Source organism: Rana temporaria, chromosome 4 (assembly GCF_905171775.1).
Source record: "Rana temporaria chromosome 4, aRanTem1.1, whole genome shotgun sequence".
NCBI classification, from domain to species: Eukaryota; Metazoa; Chordata; class Amphibia; order Anura; family Ranidae; genus Rana; species Rana temporaria.
Genome location: NC_053492.1, coordinates 116,287,384 through 116,311,008, shown reverse-complemented (window position 1 = coordinate 116,311,008; position 23,625 = coordinate 116,287,384). Strand labels below are relative to the sequence as shown.

At 47.2% G+C, this 23,625-nt stretch overlaps 1 protein-coding gene across 1 annotated transcript in view; it reads left to right on the top strand.

The window, feature by feature from the left end:
* MYO7B (myosin VIIB) overlaps window positions 1-23,625 on the top strand; it is a 349,736-nt gene that overhangs the window by 189,185 nt on the left and 136,926 nt on the right. Inside the window, exons 20-24 of the mRNA XM_040348869.1 lie at window positions 412-496; window positions 658-876; window positions 974-1,102; window positions 1,210-1,410; window positions 1,508-1,678. Coding sequence (XP_040204803.1) covers window positions 412-496; window positions 658-876; window positions 974-1,102; window positions 1,210-1,410; window positions 1,508-1,678 — 805 coding nt within the window. The remainder of the gene's footprint in view (window positions 1-411; window positions 497-657; window positions 877-973; window positions 1,103-1,209; window positions 1,411-1,507; window positions 1,679-23,625) is intronic.

Sequence of the window (23,625 nt, the reverse complement as noted above, 5' to 3'; positions counted from 1 at the left end):
GGAAAAATGAGGTAAGTGATATGTAAATGCTCTAGTTTACAGCAATCAATTGATCTAATAAAAAACGAACCTTTAGTGTTCCTTTAATATCAATTTACTGTGGGTGACTCTTGAAGCTGTTAAGAGGTGGCAGTAAATGTACAACTGTCATTGAATTAATGTAATAGGTAAAGCACAAGTTCCAATTGAAAGGGGAGGGGGGTGTATTGGAATATAAAAGATGATCCGCAGCTCTCAGTAATTAAGATCAGGAGGAGATCCACAGTACGATTGCAGTGACCAACATGCTGGATCATAAAATAGCAGTTTATTAAAAGTAGCAAATCATTTACTGTTGGCTTAGGTCCGGATGATCATCATTACTTTTGGTTTACAAACTAATTTGGAAGCTTTTACCCTCCTACTTTGCAGGAAACTGTTTCTTAGACAAAGAAAGGCTGCAGTGAAGATCCAGGCAGTATGGAGGGGTTTCCATAACAGGAAAACATATCTGAAGGTACTATTTTTCATGTTTTAGAACTCTGTAATCTATCTGTTTTGGTTTGTGTAGCACCTAAGCATGTGGATTTGGAAAAGATGTGAATGCAAAATTTGGCTATATGTGAACATTTTCACCTGCTTTTCAGAAATTCTCACAAGTCACTTTTTGTGCCTTAGATGCGACATGGTTTTCAGAGGTTGCAGGCACTGGTGAGAAGTAGACAGCTTCGCCAGCAGTATAAGAAATCTCAGTTGGTCATTACAAAACTACAGTCAAGATGCAGAGGTTATCTCCTGCGACAGAGGCTTGCTCGAGAAAATAAAGCAGCATTGGTTATACAGACTTACACCAGGGGTATGCTGGCTCGTAACAGTTACCAGAAACAAAAATACAATGTAAGAATAATCAGTTTATATGCCAGGCAATGATACTGCTTTTCATTTTGTTCTATGAGCTCTGTTGTCTTTAAAGATATATTGTTATTGGTAACAGGGGTTCATGATTCAGCAACAATTGGCCATGCAAGAGCAAAGGAGAATGAAGCAGAAGGAAATGCTTCAAGCCCAAGAGAAGGAAAACATGGCCATGGTGGAGCAAGTCTTTGGTTTTTTGCCTGATGATGTAGGTACCAAAACAGTTTATTGTAAAGGAAAGACTCAGTAGTGGAACATAAGAACATGTTTGGTAGCTATGCTAAATTACAAATAACCATCCTCTTTTCTTTCCAGGACATGGATTCTCCACAATTTTTGGTTGAAACAGACCTAGATGCAGTGCCTCTTAAGCTGGGAAAGGACATCGACCACCTGAAAGAGTTTACTTTTCCCAAGTTTGCTGCAACCTACTTTCAGGGCTCAGCGACGGATAACCATATTCGGAAGACAATATACCAGCCACTTCTATATCACGAAGACCAAGGCGATGTTCTGGTACTGGTTACAGTTTTGACAATAATATGTCTGTTTTGTTTTTGTTTTTTTCTGTAAATTTGTAGGATAAAAAAAACAATACTATATTCTGTTTTAGGCCTCATTAGCTGTTTGGAAAATTATATTACGTTTTATGGGGGACCTTCCTGAACCGGTATTATATGCTGCCAGATCTGCAAGCCAAGGCAGCTCTGTGATAACACAGATTTATGACACCTTAACCAAGAAAGACAAAATTCAAGCTGGAATAAAGGACAATATGCAAGGAGTAAGTTAATAATAAATGTATTTTCCTGTATTTTCATAGTACCTTGAGGAGAAATGGAAGGGCCATGGGTAGAGCTAAGACAAATCTGGGTAAAACATTGTCAGTTCTTGCTAGGAGTAAATTTTTTCTCTGAAATTATGCAGGGATTTAAGATGCTTGACATCTACTGTATTTGCCGGTGTATAAGGCGACCGGGCGTATAAGACGACCCCCTAATTTTACATTTTTTTAAGATTTTTTTGCCTATACTCACCGTATAAGACGACCCCTTTTCCGAGGCTTCCGACACTTAATTTTTCTTCCTTCTGGAGCCATATTCTTCTTCATTCTTGCTGGAGCTGGAGCCATATTCTTCTTCCTTCTTGCTGGAGCTGGTGCCAATCACAGCGAGCCATGTAGTCTATTAATGAATACAAAGCCTGCTTGGATTGGCAGAGGCTGTAACATCATCAGCCCATGCCTCTCTGACTCTCACTCTACACTGTATGTAACCTGCTCAGATTAGCAGAGGTTGTTACTTCAATCCGAGCAGGCTCTGCATTCATTTGAATACATCGCTCACCGGGATTGGCTAAGCGGTATATACTGTATGTAGTCGAAGCTACATACAGTATTACCGCACATCAAGCAGGCATCCGAGCAGCTGACCTGGCGTATAAGGCCCCGTACACACGGTCGGACAAAACCGATGAGAATGGACTGAGGTTCAGTTTCATCGGTCCAAACCGACCGTGTGTATAGCCTATCGGTCTGTTTTCCTTAGGTCCAAAATTTTAAAACATGCTTCAAAACCGAACCGATTGACCGCTGCCCGATCGGTCCAAACTGATTGTTAGTACATAAAGCATTGGTTCAAAACCTGTGCATGCTAAGAATCAAGTCGATGCATGCTTGAAAGCATTGAACTTTGTTTTATTCAGCACGTCGTGTGTTTGACGTCACCGCGTTCTGACCCGATCGGTTTTTGGAACGATGGTGTGTACACACATCAGACCATCAGACCACTTCAGCGGTGAACCGATGGAAATGGCCCGCCGGACCATTCTCATTGGTTTGGAACGACCGTGTGTACGCGGCCTGAGACGACCCTTGCTTTTTGGCCAGTTTTTTTAAGTGTAAAGGGTAGTCTTATACGCCAGCAAATACAGTAAGCACATTAGCTTGTTATTTTGTTAATGCAGAGTAAAACATTAAGGCTGCATTCACACCTTAGCGCAAGGTTTTGTACCGCGATTTGCTGCAACAAATTGCAGCGTTTTGTACCGGGATTTGGCGTGACAAAACGCTGCGATTTTAACCCAATGTTTTTTACAGGTCATTGTCTGCTATGCCGAACGCCGAAGCCGCCTGAATACGCGCGACAAAAAAGGGTCCGGGACTTTTTTGAGCTTCACGCGAACCATCTCCATAGACAACAATGTTATTTTTCCCCTCCAGCGTATCTGAGCGTCGCGCTTCAGGCGTTTTGTCACTCAGGTGTGAATGGAGCCTAAAAACAACATTTTCTTTATAATGCTTGGGGAGCTGAGTAACCTTTTTTCCTAAACTAATTATGATTTCTTATTTTCACATTCAATGAATGCCATTACAATATACAATGTAAAGTTACATAAAAGTAGGTAGACAAAGTTACATTAAAAGGCATACAAGGCACAGAATTGCAAGCCATTTAGAGTGGTCCGTAGTAAGAATATCAGACAAACCACATCCAGCAGCTTGATTGTGTACAGTAGTAGAACATTAGCATCTTTAAAGCAATGCACATGCAATTACCATCCTTGGATGAGACTTCTCTTTTGTAAATAACAATGAAAAAAACTGAATATTAACACTTGGGTTGGGAAAGGGATAACACTACACACTATAAGAAAAGAAAACAACCGATCGTATCATAATGTAACCACAAGTGGTTGAAAAGCCTAAACATTTCTTGCCTTAATGCATTCCTTACTCCATTGAGGTAAATGTTTAGATGTCAGCATCCCCCCTCACCTCCCCTTTTACTTACCTGAGCCCTCATTCGATCCAACGCTGTGCACATCTGCACCCTTTCTCTCCCCTCACTTCGAGGTCTCGTTGGCTTTGCTGGGGCATCGAAAGCCATTGGCTCCCAGTGCTGTCAATCAAAGCCAATGACAAGGGAGTGGGGGGCGAGGCAGAGTCCCGCTGTCTGTGTCAACAGACGCAGCAACAGAAGCAGCTTCCCATGGGGGCATTGAACAGAGGAGAGGAGGTTCGCGGCCACAATTCCATTGCACAGAGCTTGTAAGTATAGAGATGTTTTGTTTTTTTACCTTTACAATCATTTTAAATTCTCGAATGACAAAGGCAGACGTAGCTATGTACTAGTGTAGCAGAGGAGGTGATAAAGAGTGTCCATCAAATACATTTGATTATTTCTGTGCGATTACTGTACACATTGAATGAAAATCAGACGTTGAGTTAAAGGGGTTGTAAAGGCTCGTCTTTTATTTTCTAAATAGGTTCCTTTAAGCTAGTGCATTGTTGGTTTACTAACCTTTTCCTTCGATTTCCCTTCTAAATGTTTTTTTTCTTTGTTTGAATTTCTCACTTCCTGTTTCTCCTCGGTAAGCTTTCCACCATCATCCGAGCGGTGGAAAGTCATTTAGAACAGCTTACTGAACACCTTACTGAGGAGGAACAGGAAGTGAGAAATTCAGACAAAGAAAACAAAGAAAAAAAACATTTAGAAGGGAAATCGAAGGAAAAGGTAAGAGAACCAACAATGCACTAGCTTAAAGGAACCTATTTAGAAAATAAAAAAGAAACCTTTACAACCCCTTTAACTTATAAATAAAAATGTCCAGCTTGCACATTCATTTTTATCGTCCGAACTATCAGTATGGGCTGTCGAAAGCACTATACTAACAAACACATAATCAATTAATTGTTCCCCTTATGGAAGTTTTCACCCGTTTGTACTGGCCATAAGAAAGGAAGCTAGATTGGTGATATCTGAAAAAGGAGGAAAGAAAGGAGGTAAGGTGTAAATGGTAAAATTTGGAAGGAGGAAGGGTGCGCGGGGTGGAGAAACAGATACTAAGTGGGGCCCCATGAATTTTCAAAAACAAGGGGAAGTCATCTTGTAATTTTATCAGTGTATAAATTCTATATTGTAAAACCATGTTTATCTCTATTTTCCTTTCCCTCTTTGTGTTTAAAGGAGATCGTCAGATCTTCCATATGTTGGATCAGAGGCGTCACTAGGGTTGGTGTCACCTGGTGCGGTAAAATATGGTGTCACCACCCCCCCCCCCCCCCCCATAACATTTTTCAAATATTTTTTACCCTACTGTTTGCTCTCTGTTCTCCTTTCTTCCCCTTTTCTCTCTCTCTCCCTATCCATCTTTTTTGTTCGTTCTGTCCCTTCTTCTTTCTCTCCATTTTTCTTTGTCCCCTCCCCCCACCTCTCTTTCTCCAGAACCGGAATTCACATCTCAGGAGCCTATAGGCCAGGGGCGTACCTAGAGCATTTGGCACCCGGGGCGGATCCAATATCTGGCACCCCCCCACGTTAAAATGTAAAAACACCCCACTGTGCCCCCTGCATACCTCTGCATCCTTCAATATCTTTTTGTTACTACTGTGTGCCCCTCTCCACAACTGCACCTCTGGACCCCTTTACATTGCACAGCACCCTGCATCACTTGACCCCTTTACATTACACAGCCCCCTGCATCACTGGACCCCTTTACATTACACAGCCCCCTGCATCACTGGACCCCTTTACATTACACAGCCCCCTGCATCACTGGACCCCTTTACATTACACAGTACCCTGCATCACTGGACCCCTTTACATTACACAGCCCCCTGCATCACTGGACCCCTTTACATTACACAGCCCCCTGCATCACTGGACCCCTTTACATTACACAGCCCCTGCATCACTGGACCCCTTTACATTACACAGCCCCCTGCATCACTGGACCCCTTTAAAATTGCACAGCACCCTGTATCACTGGACCCCTTTACATGTCACAGCCCCCTTCACCTCTGGACCCTTTTACATTACACAGCACCCTGCACCTCTGGGCCCCTTTACATTACACAGCACCCTGCACCTCTGGACCTCTACATTACACAGCCCCCTGCACCACTGGACCCCTTTACATCACATAGCCCCCTGCACCTCTGGACCCCTTTACATTACACAGCATCCTGCACCTCTGGACCTCTTTACATTACACAGCCCCCTGCATCACTGGACCCCTTTACATTACACAGCACCCTGCATCACTGGACCCCTTTACATCTCAAAGCCCCCTGCACCTCTGGTCCCTTTTACATTACACAGCCCCCTGCACCACTGGACCCCTTTACATCACATAGCCCCCTGCACCTCTGGACCCTTTACATTACACAGCACCCTGCATCACTGGACCCTTTTACATTACACAGCACCCTGAACCTCTGGACCTCTTTACATTACACAGCCCCCTGCATCACTGGACCCCTTTAAAATTACACAGTACCCTGCATCACTGGACCCCTTTAAAATTACACAGCACCCTGCATCACTGGACCCCTTTACATCTCACAGCCCCCTTCACCTCTGGACCCTTTTACATTACACAGCACCCTGCACTTCTGGGCCCCTTTACATTACATATCACCCTGCACCTCTTTACATTACACAGCCCCTGCACCACTGGACCCCTTTACATCACATAGCCCCCTGCACCTCTGGACCCCTTTACATTACACAGCACCCTGCACCTCTGGACCCCTTTACATTACACAGCACCCTGCATCACTGCACCCCTTTTACATTACACAGCAGCCTGCACCTCTGCACCCCCTTTACATCACATAGCCCCCTGCACCTCTGGACCCTTTTACACTACACAGCCCTCTGCACCCCTTTACATTACACAGCACCCTGCACCTCTGGACCCCTTTACATTACACAGCACCCTGCATCACTAGACCCCTTTACATTACACAGCCCCCTGCACCACTGGACCCCTTTACATCACATAGCCCCCTGCACCTCTGGACCCCTTTACATCACATAGCCCCCTGCACCTCTGGACCCCTTTACATTACACAGCACTCTGCACCTCTGGACCTCTTTACATTACACAGCCCCCTGCATCACTGGACCCCTTTACATCTCATAGCACCCTGCATCTCTGGACCCTTTTACATTACACAGCACCCTGCATCACTGGACCCCTTTACATCTCATAGCACCCTGCATCTCTGGACCCTTTTACATTACACAGCACCCTGCATCACTGCACCCCTTTTGCATTACACAGCCGCCTGCACCTCTTTACATCACATAGCCCCCTTTACCTCTGGAGCCTTTTACACTACACAGCCCTCTGCACCCCTTTACATTACACAGCACCCTGCATCACTGGACCCCTTTACATCTCATAGCCCCCTGCACCTCTGGACCCTTTTACATTACACAGCACCCTGCATCACTGCACCCCTTTTACATTACACAGCCACCTGCACCTCTGGACCCCTGCATGTTACACAGACCCCCTTCAGTGCAGACACCCCCTCAGTGCAGACACCCCCCCTTAGTGCAACCCCCCCTCAATGCAAATCCCCCCTCAGTGCAAATCCCCCCCTCAGTGCAACCCCCCCAGTGCAAACACCCCCAGTGCAAACCCCCCCTCTTAGTACACCCCCCCTCAGTGCAAACCCCCCTTAGTGAAAACCCCCTCAGTGCAAACACCCCCTTAGTACAACCCCCCCCCCTCAGTGCAAACACCCCCCTTCAGTGAAATCCCCCAGGTGCAAACACCCCCCCTCCCCATTCAGTACCTCAGATCATCGCAGGCAGCGCCAAGGCAAATGGACAGAAGGTCTCCTTGGCCCCTCCCCCTCTGTACACACAAACAAAGAGGAGGGGGCTGTGCCTGTGTGCCGACTACCGAGCACCACTAACAGCCCGTGGCTGTGAGAGGAGGGAATGGATGGTGCTTCGGTGTCACCCCGCAACCCCCCTCCTCTTGTACCGCGGCGCTCAGCGCTCCGATTCCGCGACGCTCATCGCTGCAGTCGCGGGTGGGGAGCCGCCCCCCCCCCCCACATGTCAGCTAAAAACGCCTCTGTTGTGAATACAGCACTTGCCTGAAAAAGTTGCGCCGGCATAACGTAAATGAGATAGGTTATACGGATCTAAAGATCCGCTCACCTATCTGAATCTAGCCCCAGAAGTGTAGGCAGTTTATTATAGTGAGTAATGTAGTTGGTTTTAGCTGCAATTTTCAGGGTTGGGCCATTGATGGGTGAATTAAATAGTGGTTTGATGAATGTGACGTTAATTCATGATGGGAGGGATATTGTTGAATTTGCCATCTATAAAGAGAGTCACTGGCCCGGATTCAGAAAGAAGTTACGCTGGCATATCTATTGATACGCCGTGTAACTTCTAGGATGCGCCGACGTATCTTTTTCTGTTTTCAGAAAACAAGATACACCGGAATTTTGCTAAGATCCGACTGGCGTAAGTAAGCCTCTTACGCCGTCGTATCTTAGTTGCATATTTACGCTGGCCGCTAGGTGGCGCTTCCGTAGATTTACGCAAGGAATATGCAAATAAGGTAGATACGCCGATTCACAAATGTACGTACGCCCGGCGCATTTTTTTTACGTTGTTTACGTAAGGCTTTTTCTGGTGTAAAGTTACCCCTCATAAAGCAGGGGTAAGTCATGTTAGGTATGGACGTCGGAAACGTACGAACAGCGTCGTATTTTACGTCGTTTGCGTAAGTCGTCCGTGAATGGGGCTGTATGAAAGTTACGTTCACGTCAAAAGCATTAACTATTTGCGACGTGATTTCGAGCATGCGCGAATTACGTGGGGTAATGATAGTTTAACATAAAACACGCCCACTACCAGTCAAATTTGAATTAAGCGGGCTTACGCCGACACATTTACACTACGTAACTTAGGGCGCACGTTTTTTCTGAATACGGAACTTGTGCCCTAAGTTACGGCGGCGTAGTGTATCTGAGATACGCTACGCCCGCCGATAGATACGATAATGTATATGAATCTGGCCCACTGTTTGTATGCTGAGTTTCTACACTGTTCCATGATTCTATCAAAGTGTGTTGCTTTATAGCATTTCAAAGAGTTGGAGAAGCCAATGCCCTCTGTGAATGTTAGTTCAAGTGATAAACTTGCAGGCTATCCCTGGGGTGGGATTTGTATCATAGAAAACCCAAGAATATTTAGTGAAGAGACTTTAGGAATTAGGGTGGTAACAAAATTGGAAATTTTTGGAAGAGATAAAGAACTAAACTATTTGTTTAAAATTGAGAGGCTCTATTTCTCTTCAAACAGCTGTACAATAGGCATGTAACCAAAACATACTTAACCACTAGCTGACAGCCGTACGACTTTGTACGGCCGCAGCGCGGCTCTAAATCTCTAACAGGCCGTCTTTTTACAGCTGCCCCTTTGCTCGTTCCCCGCGCGCGCTCCCGAGCGCGCAGCGGGGAACTGCTGTGCTGGCCGTGTCCCTTGGACACAGCCAAACACAGATCGCGGTAAATAGCCAATCACAGCGGCTATTTACAGCGCGATCTGTGGGGCCAATGAGAGATGATCTCATATGTAAACATATGAGATCATCTCTCATTGCCGGATCTCCCCTCCTCACACAGACACCGCGTGTGAGGAGGGAGAGAAATCTGTGAGTAACCAGCGCAAAAAAAAAAAAAAAACAGTGACTAACCAGTGCCCCCAGGACCACCTGTGCCCCCCACAGTACCACAGTGCCCCCCAGTACTACAGTGCCCCCCACAGTACCACAGTGCCCACCACAGTGCCCCCCACAGTACCACAGTACCCACCACAGTACCACAGTGCCCCCCACAGTACCACAGTGCCCCCCACAGTACCACAGTGCCCCCCAGTACCACTGTGTGCCCCCCAGTACCACCGTGTGCCCCCCAGTACCACAGTGTGCCCACCAGTACCACCGTGCCCACCAGTACCACCGTGCCCACCTGTGCCTACCAGTACCACCTGTGCCCACCAGTACCACCATGCCCACCAGTACCACCGTGCCCACCAGTACCATCGTGCCCACCTGTGCCTACCAGTACCACCTGTGCCCACCAGTACCACCGTGCCCACCTGTACCACTGTGCCCACATGTGCCCACCTGTGCCCAGTGCCCATCTGCCACCTCAGTGCACATCTGCAATCAGTGCCCACCTGTGCCACCTCATCAGTGCCCACCTGTGCCACCTCATCAGTGCCCACCTGTGCCACAGTCAATCAGTGCACATCAGTACCCATCTCAGTGCCATCTGTGCCGCCTCATTAGTGCCATCTGTGCCGCCTCATTAGTGCCATCTGTGCCGCCTCATTAGTGCCATATGTGCCGCCTCATTGGTGCCATCTGTGCCGCCTCATTGGTGCCATCTGTGCCGCCTCATCAGTGCCCACCTGTGTCCACCAGTACACAGGCCTCATCGGTGCACATCAGTACCCATCTCATCAGTACCCATCTCAGTGCCATCTGTGCCGCCTCTGTGCCATCTGTGGGCATTTGTACTTTCCTGGCTTGGTAGGGTCTCAAGAAATGAGATAGGCCTTCAGTACATCAGGTGTGATCAGATGTGATAATTTTTTATGATTTGCACTATAGCTTGTAGACTCTAAAACTTTCACACAGACCAAATAATTTCCAAAAACTTTGGGTTGTTTTTATCAAAGACGTGTAGCAGTATAAATTGTGGCCAAAATTTATGAAGAAAAATTAATAATTTGCAACATTTTATCACAGAAACTAAGAAAAAATCATTTTTTTTTTCAAATTTTCGGTCTTTCACGCAGAGGTGATCAAATACCACCAAAAGAAAGCTCTATTTGTGGGAAAAAAAGGACAAAAAAATCATTTGGGTACAGTGTTGCATGACTGAGTAATTGTCATTCAAAGTGTAAGAGCACCGAAAGCTGAAAATTGGTCTGGTCAGGAGGGTGTTTAAGTGCCCAGTATGGAAGTGGTTAAAATAACTGGGAGAGGTTTGCCTGAGAAATGTATGTTATCTTCCTGGAAAGTCGCTTCAGTTAAGACAGTGATCAGACTTGGAGGCGACTTCTATTGAAATCAATGGGTACAAATCACCTACAAGTCGGATTGAAGTAGTACAAGAACCTCTTCTGAAGTCGGAGCGACTTGAGTAGTGTGTATTAACACCGCTCCCATTCACTTACATTGTTTTTCTCTACAGCGCGACTTTGGACGACTTGAGGCGACCTCAAGTCGGATCCCAAGTCGCCCCAGTGTGAACCGACTCTAAGGCCTCGTACACACGACCGGACATGTCCGCTGAAACTGGTCCGCCAACCAGTGTCAGCGGACAGATCCGATCGTGTGTACAGGCTAGCGGACAGATTTCCAGCGGACAAATGTTTCTTAGCATGCTAAGAAACATGTCCGCTGGGAAGCTGTCCGAGTACATGTTTGCTGGTTAGTACGTCTAACCAGCGGACAGAAATCCCGCGCATGCGTCAAATTGATTCGACGCATGCGTGGAAGCATTAAACTTGCGCGATATAAAACGTCGGTGTTGTCTATGTCACCACGTTCTCTGTCCACGCGGATTTCGGTTTGATGGTGTGTACAGCCATCAGACCGAAATCTCCCAGCGGACATGTCCGATGAAAACGGTCCGGCGGACCGTTTTCATCGGACTGTCCGCTCGTCTGTATGGGGCCTCACACTGCAAATAATTAATTGCAAACTAATTTACGTAGCACATTGCTGACTGGTATTGGACCTCTCTGTAACTTTTCAAGTCTGCATAAATACATTTCTCACATGTTACAATCTACAGCAACATTATAATAATGGGTTTTACTTCCTCTTTATTCCCCTGCAAAGTAAAGGCATAAAGGGCTAGTAAAGGGCATTGCATACTAGCCCATTATGTGGCACTTACCTGCAAACGATGCCCGCGATGTCTGTGATGCCCCATCTGGTGGAAGCATCAATCTTCACCCCTCTTCCTTCTGGGGCCGCGGACTCTGGCTCTGTGCCTGCCCGGAACCGCGTGACGTCACTCCCGCACATTTGTGCGTGGGTTCCGCCAGTCACGGCAAACGCTGACGAAGAAACGGCACGGAGGGCCATTTCTTCAATGCACATGCGCACTACAAGGTAAATATCTCCTAAACAGCGCACGTTTCAGTACATATAGTTAAGCCTTATTATAGGCGTACCTGTAACGGAACTATGTATTCTGCCTGTACATCTAGAATAACCATGCAGTGGGACATACAAAGGACCGAATGACTTGTTACAATTGGATTTACCACATTATATTCTGAGCTCAAAGGGTTAATTGTAGAGTGACTCTTTCACTGCTAAATTCTAATGTCCTCTTCTCCAGCTAATTGACTCTCTTTTGTGTATTGTACTACAAGTTAGCAGTCTCCTGTCAGGAGTATTGAATTAGCATATCAAGTATGTTCAGAAGAACTTGTCAAGCTTTGCAGTGCCGAAATGGCTAGATACTGACAAGATTATCTGTGAGTGTGTATTATTCTAAAGGTTAATTGAATTCTATTGATAAAGGGATGTGTCTGGTCAGGTCATGTTAAATATAGCTCAGGGGGGGCGTGGCTTGGCTAGGGATGTAGACGGTCGCACGTCCTGTGAGCTCCGCCGAAACTCCGTCCGTTTATCCTGTTAGCGAGTCCCCTGTGACTCGCCATCGATCCTGCCTGCTACCTCAGCACCCCCGGTTGCACCGAGCACCCTTGAAGGCTTCCATCCCGGGTCCGGAGCGTTGTCCCGACGGAATCCTGCAGGCCGCACGGCCCCGGCCCACGTGAGCCAAGATGGCGGCGCCGCACAGTCAGCGAAGGAGAAGTACAGGGCGGCTGCCCAGAAGCTGTTCTCCCCGATCAATACCTTTGAACTGCTGGAGGTCCCTGGGGAACCCGAGGACAACCGCAGCGGCTCCCAGTCAGATGCCGACGACACAGTGCCCTTGGAGGACCCATCCGCGCCAGTGCTGCCATGGAACGCAGTGAGTATCTCACCGGGGTCCCACGTGCAGGGATCGGTTGAGGCCTCAGGCTCGGACGGGCCTGAGCCCACGTTAAGGGACATTTTTGCCGCCATCACGGCCTGTAACACCTCGGTGTCACACCTAGCTGCGGAGCTTAAAGGGGTAAAGGCTGAAATGTCTTTTATGCGGCAAGACATGCAGAAATTGCGGGATCGCACCACTGATGTTGAGGGCCGTGTAAGTGTTCTAGAGGACGACCTGGCTCCCATGCAGCGAGAGGCCCATGCTCAACAATTGATGGTCGCCAAACATGCGGCAAAAATTGATTAACTTGAGAACAGAATGCGCCGCAATAATGTGAGAGCCATTGGAATCCCTGAGAGGATGGAAGGGAAAAACCCGGTTGCGTTCATAGAGCAATGGTTATTAGAAAAATTTGGCAAAGAATCCTTCTCCAATATGTTCGCAGTGGAGCGTGCACATCGTGTCCCTTTAAGGCCTCTACCCCCTGGGAATCCCCCCCGGGCGTTCCTGTTCAAACTGCTACACTATAGGGACCGGGATGTCATTCTGTCTAAGGCGCGCACTTTGGGAGATGTGTTAGTGATAGACAACTCCAGGATCTCCCTATTCCCAGACTTTTCGGCAGAGGTGCAGAAACAGCGCGCCCAATTTAATGATGTTAAGAAGCGGTTGCGCTTCCTTGAACTGCAATATGCCATGCTATACCCTGCCCGGCTGCGAGTGGTGGCCAGGAATGAAGTGCATTTTTTTGAGAAACCTGCCCAGGCTATGCAGTGGATGGATAGGGAGGAAAGGTCTTTGAGAGAAGAGCAGGGGAGAAGACGCAGGAATGAGTGACGGATGCCTGTCTGATGTGTGTTTGCCGACCAGACTGTCTGCCGGAGGGTCGCCAACGATGTTTCATTTCACTATTCTACCAAGGCGGAGGACTGTTTCCACGGGAAGTGTTTACACTGTCTGGATAAGTACTACTCCACCCCGATAAAAGACCTGCTAATTGCGGAGGCCTTTATGCTGGCTAGTGAACTTAGCCCCCTAGAAATGGGTCCCTCGTGGACACGATGGTTCTTTATTTGTTTTTTACCTTTTTTTCAATATTTGAAGTTTTTTGAGTTTAACATTCGTCCACTTGGACGACGTCTCCGCAGTCTGCCTAACTTTTGCCTCCACAGGTTACGCCCAAGGTGCCTGGATTTGGGCATCAGGAAGATGTTTTTCTGTCTGCTGCACTTACCACAGTCATGGACATGTTCTCTTATATTATTATTTTTTTTTGCCCAAATTTATTATTTTTTTGTACTAGTTTTTACCCAGGAAGAAAGATCCTTACTACTTATGGGGCTGCCAGGATTGCTTTGCTTAGTATGCATTTCTACTGTACCTGTTACAACTATTTATGAGTATAAGAAATGGCTATGCAGTGTATACTAACTAGTTGGAATGTAAGAGGTCTGGGAGATAAAGTGAAGCGTTTGGCAGTGGGTCATGTGCTTAAGCGTTTGAGTTCCTCTGTGGTGTGCTTACAAGAGACCCATATGCTCCGGGATCAGGAATCACTGTTCTCCCCTAGACTATATGGGTATCAGTATCACTCTACCTTCTCGTCATACGCCAGAGGGGTTAGTACGCTTATTGGTGTGAATGTCCCGTTTGCCCTCACCTCCTCCCTTATAGACCCTGGGGGTCGCTTTGTTTTTTTGCTTTGCACGTTGCACGGTAGGCAGTGCATAATTGCTAACATGTATATACCACCCCCTTTCTCAGTAGAGGTCATTAAGACCCTGGCTACCTTTCTGTCACGACACCCAGGTATCCCTGCTCTTGTAGTGGGGGACTTCAATAATTTTTTATGTGCCAGACTTGACAAGTTTTCTCCGGGGGCGGTGGCGACTACCCCGAGAGGGGACCAGACGCCTTTTGCTCGGCTTCTGCAGGAGCTGGGGTTGAGGGATGTCTGGAGGTTAGCCCACCCACTGGAGAAATGTTACTCATGCCACTCGGCCTCGCATAGGGGTCTATCCAGGATTGATCTGGGCTTGGGTAACAGTGAAATGCTTCCCTTGGTCTCGTCCGCAAGGTACGAGGCTAGGACCGTGTCCGACCATTCACCTCTATGTATAGAGCTACTTGTATCTAACAGTACTAAGCGTACCTGCTGGAGGCTTAATCCATTTTGGATGTCGCTGTTTCCAACCCCAGATCCCATTCGCACTGAACTTGTGAACTTTATTAGAATTAACAGACACTCCACGGGGCTTGGTGTCCTTTGGGACGCCCTAAAGGCCTTCATGAGGGGTCAGTTTATTAGATCCATTAATACCATTAAAAGTGGGACAAGGTCCTGGGAACAATTCGTCCTTCGGGAGGCTGAGAGGGCTGAGTCAGCCTATGTGGACTCCCCCTCTGAGAATACCGAACGAGCGTGGAATGAGGCTCAGAATATGGTTAAACATGTGACTTTATCTAGAGCTGAAAACAAACGATTTTTCCTTCAGCAGAAATACTTTGAGGATGGGGAGGGCACTGGGCACATGCTCGCTATGATGATACGCTCACAGAGGGGCTCGGCCCATATAGAATCAATTAACAATGCCTCGGGGATAACGGTGTCATCCCATGTAGATGTTCTGTCCACATTTAAAGATTTCTATGCTGATGTGTATTCTTCTAAGGTCTCGCCCACGACGGAGGAAATTTCCTCCTTTTTGGACCAATGTCATCTCCCGCGTCTGTCGGCCGGGGAAGTGGCGCAGTTGAATGCGCCGCTCACGGCCGACGAGTTGCTGGAAGCTTTGGCGCTCTCCTCTCCCGGTAAGTCTCCGGGCTCGGATGGCTTGCCGGCGGAGGTTTATGGGCGATACTCAGATGGACTGATACCCCTGTTGAAAGAGGTATTCGTAGATGCATTTGAGCGAGGCTCCCTGCCTCAATCTATGAACGAGGCCATAATAGTACTGCTACTGAAGCCGGGTAAAGATGCCCAGTGGGCAGATTCTTATAGACCTATATCATTATTGACGACTGACGTTAAACTATTGGCCAGAGTGATGGCCACAAGGCTAGCGAAAGTTATAAATAAACTCATACACACGGATCAGTCGGGTTTCATCCCCTCCCGATCTACGGCTATTAATATTAGGCGCCTTTTCCTGAACTTACAGATACCTGCTGACAATGAAGGACAGAGAGCGATCCTGTCATTAGACGCTGCCAAAGCTTTTGACAGCGTCGAATGGCCCTATCTGTGGGAGGTTTTGGATCGCTTTGGGTTAGGCAAGAATTTCATCAAATGGGTACGCCTGCTGTATGCTGCCCCCACGGCCAGGCTACGGGTGAATGGGGACCTCACGGACCCCTTTCCTTTGTATAGAGGCACAAGGCAGGGGTGCCCCTTGTCACCCCTGCTTTTTACACTGGCCCTGGAACCGCTGGCGGCGTTAGTACGGTCCTCCCCTTCGATAGCTGGATTTCAGAGAGGCGAACACATAGAGAAGATCTCACTCTATGCGGATGATACCCTATTGTATCTGGGAGATGTAGGCACTTCCCTCACAGCGGCTATGGAGTTGATCCAACACTTTGGCTCCTTGTCGGGTTTCTCGATTAACTGGAGCAAGTCCGTTCTTTTGCCCGTGGATGGCCCGATCGGATCGCTGCCAGTGGTTGCAGGATCCCTACAAGTGGTGGAATCCTTCAAGTATTTGGGGGTTCAGGTATCAGTAAACTCACAGAAATATTTAGAAGAGAATTTACTACCCCTTTTTAAGCGCTTGCAGTCGACTTGCAATACCTGGTGCAAACTCCCGCTGTCCGTGATAGGACGAATCAATTTAATTAAAATGGTGTGGGGCCCCCAGCTTCTATACATTATGCATAACTCCCCTCAGTGGATACCCCGTCGGTGGTTTACCCGGATTGATTCCTTGTTTAGATCATTAATCTGGAAAAAGAAAGTCGCCCGTATCCGTTTGTCTACACTGCAATACGGCAAAGACCAAGGGGGTGCTGCTGTACCCAATCCTAAATTTTACTTTTTGGCTTCCCAAATGCAGCACCTATGTGGTATGGGGCGGATTAATAGCAGGGACTCCATTGACACGCTGTTGCGGAGTGGGTCCGGGAATGCGTCGGTTTTGGCTTGTTTGGAGGCTGGGTTCCCACACCTTCCACGGGCAGCACCCACGGTTGTCCTCCTTGGAAAGCTGTGGTCCATGGTTAAGACGACTGTGGGCGTTTCGGGATTTCTTGCGGACACCCCTTTGTGGGATAATCTTAATCTGACAGAAGTGTCCAGTCTTGAGGGTTTTATATCCTGGAAATTAGCAGGGATCCAGAACATTGCTCAGATCTACCATAATGACACACTTAAGTCATTTCAAGACCTACAAAATGAGTTTGATTTACCTAGACATCAATTCTACAGATACTTACAGCTCAGACATGCTTTACAGGCCCAGGGTCGGACATCTGTTTTGCGACTATCCAGTCACAGGCTGATAACAGATGTTTTCCATGGTAAAGACAAAAAGGGCATGATATCTCATGTGTATTCCTCCCTTTTGTCGTCCATACAAAATTCAGAGACCTTACCATGTAGGAGAGGCTGGGCGGAGGACCTGGGGGACATTGACGGTGAGACATGGGAATCCTGTTTACAAGCGGGGCCTTTGACCTCAGTTTCACAATCGCATAGATTGTCTCACCTGTTTCTGTTGCACAGGGTCTACCGCACACCCATTCAGCTGTTCCGATGGGGCAGGAGGGACTCTTCTCTGTGTCCCAAACTATGCGGGGAGGAAGGATCGCTTATTCACCTAATGTGGCGCTGTCCCAAGCTGCATCGGTTCTGGAGGAGTGTCACAGAGGTTGTCTCCTCGGTGTTCCAGGTTAGGGTCCCGCTGGACCCATTGATATGCATATTGGGTGCGGTGGATGAAGAGGTATACCCTCCTCCAGTTAATATCGCAGTGATCAGGCTTTTATATCTAGCAAGGAAACAGATAGCTAGATTTTGGTTGTCCCCGCATGTCCCGACTAAAAAACAGTGGATAGACCAAGTGAACCTCATTATTGTGAGGGAACATTATACATATCAGCACAGAAATGCGTCCAAGAAATTCAACTCCATTTGGCAGCCCTGGCTGGAGACGCCTGGATTGGCACCTCCGAGACTGATTATGACTCGGTTGTTGCAAATGTAGGTGACATTCTCCCCCCGGGACTAGAATCTGAGTGTCTATAGCAATGTCTGTGATAATGAACATTATAATGTGGATACGAGAAATTATGCACACCAAGGACAGGCAGTTGTTACAATTATTTGGGCAGAGTGTGGAACGCGGAATTGTGGGCATGGCCCGTTGGCCAAGTGTTTGGTTGTGTGGGAGGGTGAGACGGTTCTCGCCTTCTCGACACTGTGTTAATTGTGCTAGTGACAACAATGTTATTTCTTCAGGTGCTACGGTTTTGGCACGTGTATGGTACTAATATCTGTGGGATGATGCTTTGTACAATGCTCTGAATGTTGATCTATATTCATGTACCTGACGTCATGTCTTATATTTTTTGTCACAATAAACAATTTTTCTGATTTAAAAAAAAAAAAAAAATATAGCTCAGGGCCGAAATGTCTGGATACTGATTAGTGATTAGCTCAAGGGGATGTCAGTATCTAAAAGTATCTGTATTGAAGCCCCCCTCTGTGTGAGGAGGGGGCGGAGAGTTTCATTGTTCCTGTAACAGCTTGTAACTAGATATAAACCAGGAGAATGTACCATTAAAACAGTCCTACTTGACCCTTCAAAACGTAGCCCTGTCTCGTTCTTGAACGGGCATTCTATTGGATTATTATTTTGCTCCTTTTACAGCTGAACCTGACTCTCTCTCTGCATCTCGTGGATGGGATTGTACCAGCTGTACTTGCATATCGCAACTTGCCAGGGAAAAGGACGTCTCCAACGGCTGATACCCTCTCCGTACTTGGGTAGCCGTTACATTGGTTGGCGGCAGCGGGATGGTCCTTTTATCCAAAGAGCAAGTTCTGAATGGAGTCTCACTACGCCAGGCTGAAAAGACCCACACTAAAAGATCTATTGGGGAGTCATGGTAGGAGTGCCAGTAACAGACCACGGAGGGAGCTGATAGCTGACCTGCTGGACGAAATGGATGGATCCATGGAAGGAACTGAGCCCCTTGCACCTGTCAGCGAGGAAGATGTAATTACTGGTATTGTACAGCGGAGATTATCCTTGTATCCAGAAACGTCCGTAGAACTAATAAACCAGCTGTTCCGGGAAGCAAGGGAGGAGATACAAACTAAGAGGGGATCATAGAACCATCTGACAGCCCCTGGGCCTCTCCCGTTGTCCTAGTACCCAAAAAGAAAGGAAAAACCTGATTCTGTGTCGATTACAGACGCCTCAATGACAGAACCGTGACAGATGCCTACCCCATGCCCCGAGTAGACGAGCTATTAGATCGTATTGCCAGGGGACGTTATCTGACCACAATCGATCTGTGCAAAGGGTATTGGAAGATTCCCCTGTCCAAGGAGGCTATCCCTAAGTCGGCATTTGTCACCCCATTTGGCTTATTCCGGTTCAAGGTCATGCCATTTGGGATGAAGAACGCCCCAGCCACATTTCAGCGCTAATGGACCGCCTCCTTGATGGCTTCCAGGATTTCGCTTGCCCGTACCTGGATGACATTGCGATCTATAGTGAGACTTGGGGGGAACACTTGAGGCATGTTGAGGCTGTACTGGATCAGATTAGGGCCACAGGCCTAATCCTGAAGCCAGAAAAATGTAATTTCGGGATGGCAGAAGTCCAGTACTTGGGACACAGAGTGGGGTGTGGGAAGCAACGACCAGAACCCGCTAAGGTTGAGGCTGTAGCCAATTGGCCAACACCCCACACTAAGACCCAGGTACTGGCATTCTTAGGGACAGCCGGGTATTACAGAAAATTTGTCCCTGACTATAGCACCATTGCTAAACCTTTGACAGATTAGACCAAAAAGAATTTGCCTAGAGTAGTCCTGTGGTCTCCCGCCTGTGAAACAGCATTCCAAACCTTGAAACAAGCATTGATCAACGCACCTGTTCTATCTGCCCCCGTCCCTAACAAAAGATTTGTCGTTCATACAGATGCGTCCATGTACGGACTGGGGGCAGTTCTAAGCCAGATCGGGGAGGATGGAGGGGAACACCCTGTTGCGTACCTGAGTAGAAAATTATTACCCAGGGAAGTGAGCTACGCGGCAGTGGAAAAGGAATGTTTAGCCCTGGTTTGGGCTTTAAAGAAGCTCACACCCTACCTGTATGGTCAGGAATTCACCCTGATCACGGACCATAACCCACTAGTATGGCTAAACCGGGTAGCTGGGGATAATGGGCGCTTGCTAAGATGGAGCTTGGCCCTACAACCCTACAATTTTTCTATCCAATACCGCCATGGCAGATTCAATGGGAATGCCGACGGACTGTCCAGGCAAACAGAACTTTTACCCTAAAAACAGACGGGACATCCCCAAGTTGACCCGAAAAGGATCAATCCGGGTCTGCCGGAGTGTTCCACAAAAGGGGAGCAGTGTAACGGAACTATGTATTCTGCCTGTACATCTAGAATAACCATGCAGTGGGACATACAAAGGACCGAATGACTTGTTACAATTGGATTTACCACATTATATTCTGAGCTCAAAGGGTTAATTGTAGAGTGACTCTTTCACTGCTAAAATCTAATGTCGTCTTCTCCAGCTAATTGACTCTCTTTTGTGTATTGTACTACAAGTTAGCAGTCTCCTGTCAGGAGTATTGAATTAGCATATCAAGTATGTTCAGAAGAACTTTTCAAGCTTTGCGGTGCCGAAATGGCTAGATACTGACAAGATTATCTGTGAGTGTGTATTATTCTAAAGGTTAATTGAATTCTATTGATAAAGGGATGTGTCTGGTCAGGTCATGTTAAATATAGCTCGGGGCCGAAATGTCTGGATACTGATTAGTGATTAGCTCAAGGGGATGTCAGTATCTAAAAGTATCTGTATTGAAGCCCCCCTCTGTGTGAGGACGGGGCGGAGAGTTTCATTGTTCCTGTAACAGCTTGTAACTAGATATAAACCAGGAGAATGTACCATTAAAACAGTCCTACTTGACTCTTCAAAATGTAGCCCCATCTCGTTCTTGAAAGGGCATTCTATTGGATTATTATTCTGCTCCTTTTACAGCTGAACCTGACTCTCTCTCTGGATCTCGTGGATGGGATTATACCAGCTTTACTTGCATACAGCAACTTGCCAGGGAAAAGGACGTCTCCAACGGCTGATACCCTCTCACTACTTGGGTAGCCGTTACAGTACCTATATGTAAAAATGTCTCAGGGGGATTTACAACCACTTTAATTACCTGGGGATACATTTAACATTCGTGCTTTCCAATCCATATCCGCTCAATTTTGTCTAACTGGCTAGTATCATATCTACCGATTTACACACCTGCTACCAAATATATAAATAAACATATTACCCCGCCTGTTATACTTATGTAGCAGAGTCTCTGACCTCTTCCAGTCTAATGGGAACCTCCAGCGCCAAAGATAGCTGACATCCTTCAATATGTGGTGGGTTGTGAGGCATAGTGGGTGCAAAGGTGGTAAAAGTCATTGGGCGCCAGACACTTCTTGGATTTAAAAGAGGTTTTATTTCTTTGACAGTCCTTTTTATATTTTGCAAGAGAAAGAGGGTTAGGGCCAGGACACCCCTATGTAGTTGCAATTTCAATTGGCAGACTCCGAGACTTCAACAGGAGGATCAGCGGTACAGGGAAAGTTCCCAGCAAGGAGCCACTTCTAAACGTGCAGGATTGCAGTCTTCTATGGCAACAGTACTTAAACGGTTTCTAACTCAAAGTAACAGTTCTCTCAGCTGTACTACAACTTCTCCTTGTAGTTCTTCAGCCCCTTAAGCTCCTGATCTCTCACTGGACCCTCTGATTCACTGACTTTGAATCCTGTGAGCTCCTCAAGGCTTTTGCAGTGGTATCTCCTTCAAGCGTCAGCCACGTTTACCTGCTGGGTCCCTAGCTTGGCACTTTGGATACCTTCAAGCTTCACCCCTGCTGACTGCTCGGTCCCTAGCTTGACACACAAGGCTGCTTTGAAAGCGTCACCTCCGCTGGTTTTGTCCCTGACTTGATCACCGCCTGAAGTTTCCCTATTCTCCACTGTGCTCGTTCGGTGAGAATACTGCTACAGTACTTGCTACAGTTACTCACTGTAGTCTCTGGTAAAGGCGATTGGTCCCTTAGTGGTGACAGCTTCCCTTCTACCTCCGACCATGACAGGTTCTCCGGCTGGCAGAACTGTTACTTTTGGTTGGACTGCAAGCCGCATTCTCAACCCTGCGCTGCCCTCCTACTTCTGGATAGGCCCTCACGCAGCCTGGCAGCCAGATGCCCCCGGGATAGGCCCAAACTCTGGCCCAGTAGCCCGGGGCAGGCGACACAAGTCCACCCAGACCGCGGTCTGGATGGCATACAATAATCTGGATCACCTGATCTCATCCGAATATATATATATAGGCTTTCCCAGCAAGCAAAGGGATTCAAGCAAACCCCTGCCCATTGGCTGAAATACCCCATATACCCATAACCTAACCTTGGGTTGTCCTTCATAACCTAATACCCCCAAGTGCCCGGCCACCTGCTGGTAGAAGGGAAAAGTACAACCAGGCCAAACTTAGGAAAAAGTCAATGGATCCCTAGTAATTAACTACAGTAGCTACTCCTGACAAAGAATTTGGTGAGGAGCTCCCTGACTAAACCCCAGGACTCTACATCTGTTCCAAACCATACCAATTCTATTACTCCGTCACTTTTTTGCCACACTCTGCCGAAAACGTAAAATCTTTTTGTGGCACAGTAAGAGACCCAGAGTGAAATACAGCACATTTACACTTACTAAAGCCAGGGGCATCGGCTTCCCAAATATGCAAAAGTACTACTTGGGCCTATCACCTATAACATGTTGTAGACTGGTCAGTACACTCCTCATTGAAAGACTGGTCCCACTTTCAGATCTGACACTTCATAAACGATACCCATATGTGTGCCTGTCACACTAGATCCCTGATGAACATCTCTTCTACCCTACCTCCCCACAGACTCATCTCCAGGACGTATTCTATCTTGATCTCTGATACACTTCCTGGAGGTGACACTGCATAGGAGGCCTGGAATAATGACTTGGAGATTGATCTTAAGAACGAGCACTGGTCCCATATAAATGCCGATGTCCTGAAAGGGTCTATTGATTTTAACATTTAGTAAATTATAAACTCTGTAGCCGATGATATCGTACTCCGATGCGTCTACGCTATTTTTCTTGATGTTCTGAAAGTCTGTTGGCGCTGCCACTCTGACAAAGGGGCGCTTTTACACATTTGGTGGTCCTGTTCCCAGATACGCCCCTTCTGACTGGATATACACTCTACAATTAAACAGATCACAGATCGGGGCTTAACTTTTGAATCAGCCACTTTCCTTTTACATCATACAACATGTCTCCCTCTAAATACAAACAACCCCTTACCATCCATGTGCTTAATGCCACCAAAACGCTCATTCCTAGATTTTAGAGATTGACTGAGACCCCGGGGATCTCTGACGGGTTTCATTTTATTGATTAGGTGGGAGAGATGGAAGAACTGGTACATACGAGTAGAGAAACTGTCCTTGTTTCTATCCACCTGGAAAGGATGGTTTATGTTTAAAGACTTGGATCTTTACAAGCAGCATCGCTCTTCCTGAGCTAAATGCTCCAGGCTCTGAAGTCCACCTCTGGGACTCCTGCCCCCTGGCGGGCACTTATGCGACTGGCTGATAGGGGTGCAGAATTTACTCGCTG